This window comes from Panulirus ornatus, chromosome 9 (assembly GCF_036320965.1).
Source record: "Panulirus ornatus isolate Po-2019 chromosome 9, ASM3632096v1, whole genome shotgun sequence".
In the NCBI taxonomy this organism is placed as follows: domain Eukaryota; kingdom Metazoa; phylum Arthropoda; class Malacostraca; order Decapoda; family Palinuridae; genus Panulirus; species Panulirus ornatus.
The window spans coordinates 46,888,821-46,901,051 of record NC_092232.1 but is presented as its reverse complement, the minus strand read 5'-3'; the positions used below and the strand labels follow the sequence as shown (position 1 = coordinate 46,901,051).

Below are 12,231 nucleotides of genomic sequence, written 5' to 3'. Positions count from 1 at the left end.
TTCAGATACTTGGGATCGGACATGGCTGTAAATAGAACCATGCATGCATAAGTGGGTCATGGATTGGGTGGGGGGCAAGGCTCTGGGAGCATTGAGGAATATGTGGGAAGAAGTCTTTATCTGGAGGGCAAAGATGGGTATGTTTGAAAGTATAGTAGTCCCACCAATGTTATATGGTTGCGAGGCATGGCCCATAGATAATGATGAGTAGAGGAGGGTGATGTGTTGGAAATGAAATGCTTGAGGGCAATATATGATGAGGTAGTTTGATCTAGTAAATGATAAAGGGTAAGGGAGAGGTGTAGTGAGAAGAAGAGCATGTTTGAGAGAACTGAAGAGGTTGTGCTGAAATGGTTTGGACATAAGAGAATGAGTGAGGAGAGGTTGACTAGAGGGACAAGAAGGGGGTGACCAAATTGGGGGTGGAAGGATTTGGTGAAACTTATTTTGATTGACTGTGGCCTGAACATTTAGGAGGGTGAAATGTGTGCTCAGGACATAGTGAATTGGAATGATGTGGTCTACAGGGGGTGGCTTGTTGTCAGTGGACTGAACCAGTGCACGTGAAACAGCTGGGGGAAACCATGGAAAGGTGTCTTGGACCTGGTTGTGGATAATAGGCTGTGATATTGGTGCATTGTATATGACAGCCTGAGAATGGATATGAGCAAATGTGGTCTTTCTTATTGTTTTCGTGCTACTACCTTGCTAATGTGGGAAATGGTGGACATGCGTGAAAGATAGAAAACTAGTGAATATAACAATACTTTTTGGTTATAAGGCAGGAATGTTGATAAGATCAAAGGAAGTAAAACTCATGCCATTGAACTTTTTTTTTTATATCTTCACTGTTCTGTTGAAGTCAAGGAAAGAGAACCATCAGTTGGAGAAAGGAGACCCTGAGATAGAAATCTTGTATATAAAAACCACGTTTTCCAAATTAATGTCATAGTGATACTTAGATTTTTTTGTGGTACAGGTTCCAAAGGGTTCCCCTTCACCAGATTCCAAATCATCCCTTGCAGTAGTTGTCTTCATGTGTATTGTAATTTTTTTTCTTTTTTCTGTTTGAGGCTTCAGCCACAGACAAACATCAACATCAAGGCTGGGCCTTAATTGAAATTCAGAGGGAAAGAGACAAGGGAAGTATTTTTAGATTTTGGAGAAAGTGAAAGCTTCAAGGTGTAGGGAAAGAAACAGTTATCATAACAGCTCACCCTTGAGTTGCCAACAGCCTCACTGCAGTCATTTGATGCTGGAGCTTGCATAGTATTGCGTGATCTGGCTTGTGGTGGGGGTACAGAAGCAGCCAGCGCTCGGGAGAAAAACCACAGTAATGCCCATAGAAGAGGAAAATTGAGCCACTATTGTGGTGTAGAGCAATCAAGTGAAGTTCTGAAGTTAACCTGGGAGAGTTTATGATTTGGACTGCTTTCAAATCATTTCTGTCAAGTAAGGATGCAGAGCTAGAACCACTCAAGGTGTGAGAGCAGTACTTCATGCAGGGATGGATCAATCCTTTGTATAAATGGAGCAATTGTTCGGAAGACATGGAAATTTTGACATCTAAACAAGACTCCCAGTTTCTTATTGGCAGACTTAGCTGTTTCAGTAATGTGGGGTTTCCAAAGAAAGATTGGATATTACAGGAATACTAATTGGTTCATTGTGGCAAAAGGTAGAATTACAGAACCTTCAGAGGCAAGAAGAAAGTAGAAACTGGGTCTTGGAGGCATTAAACTTAACCAGATTTTGTATTCCCCACTGAGATATCCTGTCCAAGTCAGAGTCTGTGGAGGAAGTTGTATTGAGATGAAATGGATATCAGGTGTGAGATGGAGCAGCAGAATTGAAGAATGTGGACGAATGCAATGTTGAGTCATTAGTGTATGAGTGCATTTGGTTATTTGTAGAAGAAAGGAAATCATAGATAAAAAGGGGGATAAGTGTAGGAGACTAGACAGAGCCATGAGGGACACTACTGTTGATGCAGCAACGACAGAGATATATTGGCCTGAGAAGAAGCTAGATATGAAGGAGCAAAGTGAGGGAGGGAGATCAGAAGAAGGGAGCATAGAGATGAGACCCCAATGCCACACCCTGTCAAAAGCTTTGGGTATGTCAAGCGCAACTACACTGGATTCCCAAAAATCTTTCAGGGATAATGGACAGACAGTAGTAAGATGGGAAAGAATATCACCAGTGGATCTTGCCTTATGGAAGCCATACTGGTGATCATAGATAAGACTGAGATCAAGATGTCTGAGGATATGGGAGTTGAGGAGGGATTGAAAGACTTTTGAAATGGTAGTTGTCAAAGCAACCGGACAATGGTTCAAAGGATAAGAACGGTCACCCTTCTTAGGGATGGGATGTACCATTGTATGCTTCCAAGAAGGAAAAGTTTTGGTTTTTAAACAGATACAGAACAGATAAGCAAGCACATGTGCAAGTTCAGAGGCACTCTCTTTCAGTACATGGGGATGGATGCCAGAAAAACAGATCCAAAATATTAATGTGGATGGGATGGAGATAATTTGCTCCTGGCCATTGAGAATGGAGAATGTGAGGGCTTTGATTCTCCCACCATCTGGAAGTGAGGAATTCACTCATTCCTGGTGGTGAATGTTGAAATCCCCTAAGTAGAGGATCATGGCTTGTGGGTGAGAGAATGCCACAGTCTCATGGCAGGAGTTTCAGTAGTCAAATAAAGATATAGAATTTGTTGAATTAGGAAGGCAGTAGGCAAAAAACAAAGGAAAAGTGTGGTAGTTGGTAGACTCAAGTTTGTCAAGGTGTGCAACAGGTGTGTTGATGTTGGAATTAGCACAGAAACCACCTTTGAACTAGAATCATGAGATGGTATAGTGAATAGAAAAAGAGGCAGGTATATCATAGAGGGAAAGGTCATAGTAAGGGTTGGTACTGCTACTGTTTAAGCCCTCCCTCTCATTGGTAGCAGCTCTCTTGTTACCTATATGTGCATTGAAAGTACCATAGTGAATCAGTTCTCTGCAATGTTTTAGAATATCCTGTGCCACAACATTTAGAAGTGCTTTATGAGCATAATCAGTGGGACAGAACTCATAGATTATCATGAATGGTTTAAATAATTGGAATTTTCCCACTTAGAATGAGTATAAAGATACATGATTTATGCATTCCAAAAATTTAAGGGATGAAGGACAATATTATGAACTTTACAGCCATTCATTGGTGAAGAAACAGAGTTCATAAGCCTGCAAGAAAACAGTGAAGTATACAATAAAGCTTTAAAACAGAAATACACTTAAGTCATGCAAGAAAGGAGGAATTAGAAACATGCATGGAACAAGAACAGAAGCAAGAGGACTTGATATATGGTTGAAGTCAGTTCATGGTAAATCCGGGCTTGTCAAGTAACCAATTTAGTGAGAGAAAGAGAGAAAAAGGTTTGTTCATCAAACAAGATGTGTGGTAAGCACTAAGTTCTTGCCCTGCCTTCAGACAAAATTTCATCTTCAGTAATTCTAAGTAGGTACTTTCATGCACTTAATTCTTAACTTGTTACTGTAATTTTTGTAAATTCAGAGGTAGCAATGAATCACATCAAAACCATGAAGAGACTAAATTTGCCGACATCTTTTCAACACCATAATTTTCTTGCCATAGGTTGAAAGAATCATGTCCTACAAACAAGAAACTGGTTGCACAGCAAGAAAGTACTTCAGATTTTGAAGTAACCAAAAGAATACTTGAGGAAGAAATTGAAATATGGAAGAAAGAGGCTGAAAAATTGCAAAAGAAATTGAATTCTTCTGAATTAGAGCACAAAAAATTTCTGGATAAGGCTCTACAGGTGTGTACTTTCTTTTAAATTCATCGTTTTGGAGGCAATGAAAAATGTTGATTATGCCTTTTATATTATGTGTACTAATAGAGTGCTGATTTGTATCCAAGTTATTAATATGAATCACATTATTTACCTATGTACTGTATATATTAAAACATTTGTTTTGGCTCTTAAGTGCAAATACACTACAGATTTGGCAGGATACTAATAACCCATATTGCACTTTATTTTTCTTAGCCAAAATTTTTCTTATGATTGTTTACCCAGCCTTAGTGTTTCAGTTAAGTAAAATGAGGGCTGTCATGAGACTACAGGGTAGATCTACTCACCATTAGCACAGAGAGGACAGCTATATTAAGTAATGATAGAGAAATGATAGAAAATAATGCATACATATGCAGATAGATTAGTTGTAAGTGGAAAATACTTGAGGTTAAAGGCTGTGTAGGGCAGAGCAAACTAGATATCAGTGAAGCGGTTGAAATGAAACATACCATAAACATGAAGTCTTACCAGGAAAGGGAGGAAAATTCACCCTTTTCATAAGGGACAGCCAAAATTTTAGGAAATATTGGTGGTGTCATTTATGCAACAACTAATGTTTGAAATAACAGTGAAAAAATGTATGCAGTAGTTTTGATAATATAATTTATGATCCATCAAAGGGTTTTCATGAACCAGAATGTTATTTAAGAAAAATAATGAAGTGTATATACACCAAGGTATGCTTTTGATACTGAAAAGATGTGTTGCACATATTTGTACTGCATATCCCATCCTCATCAACTCTAGGTTGTACATCTGTGTCTATATTCTGTTAGCAATTACCTATTTGTACAGTATGAGGAAGGAGTTTTACACTCATGAGGCCCCATCTTTTGAACATTTTCTACTATCATACATCTTAGATTAATGTATGGTATCTGTATTAACCATATCCTCTTTTATTCTGTTCCATTCATTCACAAATCTTATGCTATAGAAAGATCTGTTTACATCATTTTTAACAATTTCCTTGATTGATTTCATGTTATGTCATATTTTTGTTTTGTTTTGCTTTGTCGCTGTCTCCCGCGTTTGCAAGGTAGTGCAAGGAAACAGACGAAAGAAATGGCCCAACCCACCCCCCTACACATGTATATACATACACGTCCACACAGGCAAATATACATACCCATACATGTCAGTGTACACATATGTATACACACACAGACACATACATATATACCCATGCACACAATTCATACTGTCTGCCTTTATTCATTCCCATCGCCACCTCGCCACACATGGTATAACATCCCCCTCCCCCCTCATGTGTGCGAAGTAGCGCTAGGAAAAGACAACAAAGGCCCCATTCGTTCACACTCAGTCTCTAGCTGTCATGCAATAATGCCCGAAACCACAGCTCCCTTTCCACATCCAGGCCCCACAGAACTTTCCATGGTTTACCCAAGACGCTTCACATGCCCTGATTCAATCCATTGACAGCACGTCAACCCCGGTATACCACATCGATCCAATTCACTCTATTCCTTGCCCACCTTTCACCCTCCTGCATGTTCAGGCCCCGATCACTCAGAATCTTTTTCACTCCATCTTTCCACCTCCAATTTGGTCTCCCACTTCTCCTCGTTCCCTCCACCTCCGACACATATATCCTCTTGGTCAATCTTTCCTCACTCATTCTCTCCATGTGACCAAACCATTTCAAAACACCCTCTTCTGCTCTCTCAACCACGCTCTTTTTATTTCCACACATCTCTCTTACCCTTACATTACTTACTTGATCAAACCACCTCACACCACACATTGTCCTCAAACATCTCATTTCCAGCACATCCACCTTCCTGCGCACAACTCTATCCATAGCCCATGCCTCGCAACCATACAACATTGTTGGAACCACTATTCCTTCAAACATAGCCATTATTGCTTTCGGAGATAATTTTCTTGACTACCACACATTCTTCAAGGCTCCCAGGATTTTTGCCCCCCTCCCTCACCGTATGATTCACTTCCGCTTCCATGGTTCCATGGAACCACTATTCCTTCAAACATACCCATTTTTGCTTTCCGAGATAATGTTCTCGACTTCCACACATTCTTCAAGGCCCCCAGAATTTTCGCCCCCTCCCCCACCCTATGATCCACTTCCGCTTCCATGGTTCCATCCGCTGCCAGATCCACTCCCAGATATCTAAAACACTTCACTTCCTCCAGTTTTTCTCCATTCAAACTCACCTCCCAATTGACTTGACCCTCAACCCTACTGTACCTAATAACCTTGCTCTTATTCACATTTACTCTTAACTTTCTTCTTCCACACACTTTACCAAACTCAGTCACCAGCTTCTGCAGTTTCTCACATGAATCAGCCACCAGCGCTGTATCATCAGCGAACAACAACTGACTCACTTCCCAAGCTCTCTCATCCCCAACAGACTTCATACTTGCCCCTCTTTCCAAAACTCTTGCATTCACCTCCCTAACAACCCCATCCATAAACAAATTAAACAACCATGGAGACATCACACACCCCTGCCGCAAACCTACATTCACTGAGAACCAATCACTTTCCTCTCTTCCTACACGTACACATGCCTTACATATATATATATATATATATATATATATATATATGGGTATGTTTGAAGGAATAGTGGTTCCAACAATGTTGTATGGTTGCGAGGCGTGGGCTATGGATAGAGTTGTGCGCAGGAGGATGGATGTGCTGGAAATGAGATGTTTGAGGACACTGTGTGGTGTGAGGTGGTTTGATCAAGTAAGTAACGTAAGGGTAAGAGAGATGTGTGGGAATAAAAAGAGCGTGGTTGAGAGAGCAGAAGAGGGTGTTTTGAAATGGTTTGGGCACATGGAGAGAATGAGTGAGGAAAGATTGACCAAGAGGATATATGTGTCGGAGGTGGAGGGAACGAGGAGAAGGGGGAGACCAAATTGGAGGTGGAAAGATGGAGTGAAAAAGATTTTGTGTGATCGGGGCCTGAACATGCAGGAGGGTGAAAGAAGGGCAAGGAATAGAGTGAATTGGATCGATGTGGTATACCGGGGTTGAAGTGCTGTCAGTGGATTGAATCAGGGCATGTGAAGCGTCTGGGGTAAACCATGGAAAGCTGTGTAGGTATGTATATTTGCGTGTGTGGACGTATGTATATACATGTGTATGGGGGGGGGGGTTGGGCCATTTCTTTCGTCTGTTTCCTTGCACTACCTCGCAAACGCGGGAGACAGCGACAAAGTATAGAAAAAAAAATATATATATATATATATATATATGGGCATGAGAAGAAAGATCATGAGAGGCGTTTTGGGAGCAGCTGAATTAGTGTGTTAGTGGTTTTGATGCACGAGACCGGGTTATAGTGTTGGGTGATTTGAATGCAAAGGTGAGTAATGTGGCAGTTGAGGGAATAATTGGTATACATGGGGTGTTCAGTGTTGTAAATGGAAATGGTGAAGAGCTTGTAGATTTATGTGCTGAAAAAGGACTGATGATTGGGAATACCTGGTTTAAAAAGCGAGATATACATAAGTATACTTATGTAAGTAGGAGAGATGGCCAGAGAGCGTTATTGGATTACGTGTTAATTGACAGGCGCGCGAAAGAGAGACTTTTGGATGTTAATGTGCTGAGAGGTGCAACTGGAGGGATGTCTGATCATTATCTTGTGGAGGCTAAGGTGAAGATTTGTATGGGTTTTCAGAAAAGAAGAGTGAATGTTGGGGTGAAGAGAGTGGTGAGAGTAAGTGAGCTTGGGAAGGAGACTTGTGTGAGGAAGTACCAGGAGAGACTGAGTACAGAATGGAAAAAGGTGAGAACAATGGAAGTAAGGGGAGTTGGGGAGGAATGGGATGTATTTAGGGAATCAGTGATGGATTGCGCAAAAGATGCTTGTGGCATGAGAAGAGTGGGAGGTGGGTTGATTAGAAAGGGTAGTGAGTGGTGGGATGAAGAAGTAAGAGTATTAGTGAAAGAGAAGAGAGAGGCATTTGGACTATTTTTGCAGGGAAAAAATGAAATTGAGTGGGAGACGTATAAAAGAAAGAGACAGGAGGTCAAGAGAAAGGTGCAAGAGGTGAAAAAAAGGGCAAATGAGAGTTGGGGTGAGAGAGTATCATTAAATTTTAGGGAGAATAAAAAGATGTTCTGGAAGGAGGTAAATAAAGTGCGTAAGACAAGGGAGCAAATGGGAACTTCAGTGAAGGGCGCAAATGGGGAGGTGATAACAAGTAGTGGTGATGTGAGAAGGAGATGGAGTGAGTATTTTGAAGGTTTGTTGAATGTGTTTGATGATAGAGTGGCAGATATAGGGTGTTTTGGTCGAGGTGGTGTGCAAAGTGCGAGGGTTAGGGAAAATGAGTTGGTAAACAGAGAAGGGGTAGTAAAAGCTTTGCGGAGATGAAAGCCAGCAAGGCAGCAGGTTTGGATGGTATTGCAGTGGAATTTATTAAAAAAGGGGGTGACTGTATTGTTGACTGGTTGGTAAGGTTATTTAATGTATGTATGACTCATGGTGAGGTGCCTGAGGATTGGCGGAATGCGTGCATAGTGCCATTGTACAAAGGCAAAGGGGATAAGAGTGAGTGCTCAAATTACAGAGGTATAAGTTTGTTGAGTATTCCTGGCAAATTATATGGGAGGGTATTGATTGAGAGGGTGAAGGCATGTACAGAGCATCAGATTGGGGAAGAGCAGTGTGGTTTCAGAAGTGGTAGAGGATGTGTGGATCAGGTGTTTGCTTTAAAGAATGTATGTGAGAAATACTTAGAAAAGCAAATGGATTTGTATGTAGCATTTATGGATCTGGAGAAGGCATATGATAGAGTTGATAGAGATGCTCTGTGGAAGGTATTAAGAATATATGGTGTGGGAGGAAAGTTGTTAGAAGCAGTGAAAAGTTTTTATCGAGGATGTAAGGCATGTGTACGTGTAGGAAGAGAGGAAAGTGATTGGTTCTCAGTGAATGTAGGTTTGCGGCAGGGGTGTGTGATGTCTCCATGGTTGTTTAATTTGTTTATGGATGGGGTTGTTAGGGAGGTGAATGCAAGAGTTTTGGAAAGAGGGGCAAGTATGAAGTCTGTTGGGGATGAGAGAGCTTGGGAAGTGAGTCAGTTGTTGTTCGCTGATGATACAGCGCTGGTGGCTGATTCATGTGAGAAACTGCAGAAGCTGGTGACTGAGTTTGGTAAAGTGTGTGAAAGAAGAAAGTTAAGAGTAAATGTGAATAAGAGCAAGGTTATTAGGTACAGTAGGGTTGAGGGTCAATTCAATTGGGAGGTGAGTTTGAATGGAGAAAAACTGGAGGAAGTGAAGTGTTTTAGATATCTGGGTGTGGGTCTGGCAGCGGATGGAACCATGGAAGTGGAAGTGGATCATAGGGTGGGGGAGGGGGCGAAAATTCTGGGAGCCTTGAAGAATGTGTGGAAGTCGAGAACATTATCTCGGAAAGCAAAAATGGGTATGTTTGAAGGAATAGTGGTTCCAACAATGTTGTATGGTTGCGAGGCGTGGACTATGGATAGAGTTGTGCGCTGGAGGATGGATGTGCTGGAAATGAGATGTTTGAGGACAATGTGTGGTGTGAGGTGGTTTGATCGAGTAAGTAACGTAAGGGTAAGAGAGATGTGTGGAAATAAAAAGAGCGTGGTTGAGAGAGCAGAAGAGGGTGTTTTGAAATGGTTTGGTCACATGGAGAGAATGAGTGAGGAAAGATTGACCAAGAGGATATATGTGTCAGAGGTGGAGGGAACGAGGAGAAGAGGGAGACCAAATTGGAGGTGGAAAGATGGAGTGAAAAAGATTTTGTGTGATCGGGGCCTGAATATGCAGGAGGGTGAAAGGAGGGCAAAGAATAGAGTGAATTGGAGCGATGTGGTATACCGGGGTTGATGTGCTGTCAGTGGATTGAATCAAGGCATGTGTATGGGGGTGGGTTGGGCCATTTCTTTCGTCTGTTTCCTTGCGCTACCTCGCAAACGCAGGAGACAGCGACAAAGCAAAAAAAAAAAAAAAAAATATATATATATATATATATATATATATATATATATATATATATATATATATATATATATATATATATTTTTCTTTCTTTTAAACTATCCGCCATTTCCCGCATTAGCGAGGTAGCGTTAAGAACAGAGGACTGGGCCTTTGTGGAATATCCTCACCTGGCCCCCCTCTGTTCCTTCTTTTGGAAAATTAAAAAAAAAAAAGAAAAAAAAAAAAACGAGAGGGGAGGATTTCCAGCCTCCAGCTCCCTCCCCTTTTAGTCGCCTTCTACGACACGCAGGGAATACGTGGGAAGTATTCTTCATCCCCTGTCCCCAGGGATATATATATATATATATATATATATATATATATATATATATATATATATATATATATATATTCTTTCTTTCTTTTTTCATACTATTCGCCATTTCCCGCATTAGCGAGGTAGCGTTGAGAACAGAGGACTGAGCCTTTGAGGGAATATCCTCACCTGGCCCCCTTCTCTGTTCCCTCTTTTGGAAAATTAAAAAAGCGAGAGGGAAGGATTTCCAGCCATCCGCTCCCTCCCCTTTTAGTCGCCTTCTACGACATGCAGGGAATACATGGGAAGTATTGTTTCTCCCCTATCCCCAGAGATAAATATATATATATATATATTTTTTTTTTTTTTTTCTTTTTTTTTTTTTGCCGCTGTCTCCCGCGTTTGCGAGGTAGCGCAAGGAAACAGACGAATGAAATGGCCCAACCCACCCCCATACACATGCCTTGATTCAATCCACTGACAGCACGTCAACCCCGGTATACCACATCGCTCCAATTCACTCTATTCTTTGCCCTCCTTTCACCCTCTTGCATGTTCAGGCCCCGATCACACAAAATCTTTTTCACTCCATCTTTCCACCTCCAATTTGGTCTCCCTCTTCTCCTCGTTCCCTCCACCTCCGACACATATATCCTCTTGGTCAATCTTTCCTCACTCATTCTCTCCATGTGACCAAACCATTTCAAAACACCCTCTTCTGCTCTCTCAACCACGCTCTTTTTATTTCCACACATCTCTCTTACCCTTACGTTACTTACTCGATCAAACCACCTCACACCACACATTGTCCTCAAACATCTCATTTCCAGCACATCCATCCTCCTGCGCACAACTCTATCCATAGTCCACGCCTCGCAACCATACAACATTGTTGGAACCACTATTCCTTCAAACATACCCATTTTTGCTTTCCGAGATAATGTTCTCGACTTCCACACATTCTTCAAGGCTCCCAGAATTTTCGCCCCCTCCCCCACCCTATGATCCACTTCCACTTCCATGGTTCCATCCGCTGCCAGATCCACTCCCAGATATCTAAAACACTTTACTTCCTCCAGTTTTTCTCCATTCAAACTTACCTCCCAATTGACTTGACCCTCAACCCTACTGTACCTAATAACCTTGCTCTTATTCACATTTACTCTTAACTTTCTTCTTTCACACACTTTACCAAACTCAGTCACCAGCTTCTGCAGTTTCTCACATGAATCAGCCACCAGCGCTGTATCATCAGTGAACAACAACTGACTCACTTCCCAAGCTCTCTCATCCCCAACAGACTGCATACTTGCCCCTCTTTCCAAAACTCTTGCATTCACCTCCCTAACAACCCCATCCATAAACAAATTAAACAACCATGGAGACATCACACACCCCTGCCGCAAACCTACATTCACTGAGAACCAATCACTTTCCTCTCTTCCTACACGTACACATGCCTTACATCCTCGATAAAAACTTTTCACTGCTTCTAACAACTTTCCTCCCACACCATATATTCTTAATACCTTCCCCAGAGCATCTCTATCAACTCTTATCATATGCCTTCTCCAGATCCATAAATGCTACATACAAATCCATTTGCTTTTCTAAGTATTTCTCACATACATTCTTCAAAGCAAACACCTGAAACCACACTGCTCTTCCCCAATCTGATGCTCTGTACATGCCTTCACCCTCTCAATCAATACCCTCCTATATAATTTACCAGGAATACTCAACAAACTTATACCTCTGTAATTTGAGCACTCAATCTCATCCCCTTTGCCTTTGTACAATGGCACTATGCACGCATTCTGCCAATCCTCAGGCACCTCACCATGAGTCATACATACATTAAATAACCTTACCAACCAGTCAATAATACAGTAACCCCGTTTTTTAATAAATTCTACTGCAATACCATCCAAACCTGCTGCCTTGCCGGCTTTCATCTTCTGCAAAGCTTTTACTACCTCTTCTCTGTTTACCAAATCATTTTCCCTAACCCTCGCACTTTGCACACCACCTCGACCAAAACACCCTATATCTGCCACTCTATCATCAAACACATTCAACAAA

General features: G+C 41.5%; 1 protein-coding gene across 4 annotated transcripts in view; it reads left to right on the top strand.

Annotated features, from left to right (window-relative positions):
* Positions 1-12,231, top strand: part of LOC139750393 (uncharacterized) — an 89,505-nt gene that overhangs the window by 34,174 nt on the left and 43,100 nt on the right. For all 4 annotated transcript variants that reach the window (XM_071665133.1, XM_071665130.1, XM_071665132.1 and 1 more), the window contains one exon: positions 3,652-3,838. In XM_071665133.1, coding sequence (XP_071521234.1) covers positions 3,652-3,838 — 187 coding nt within the window. The remainder of the gene's footprint in view (positions 1-3,651; positions 3,839-12,231) is intronic.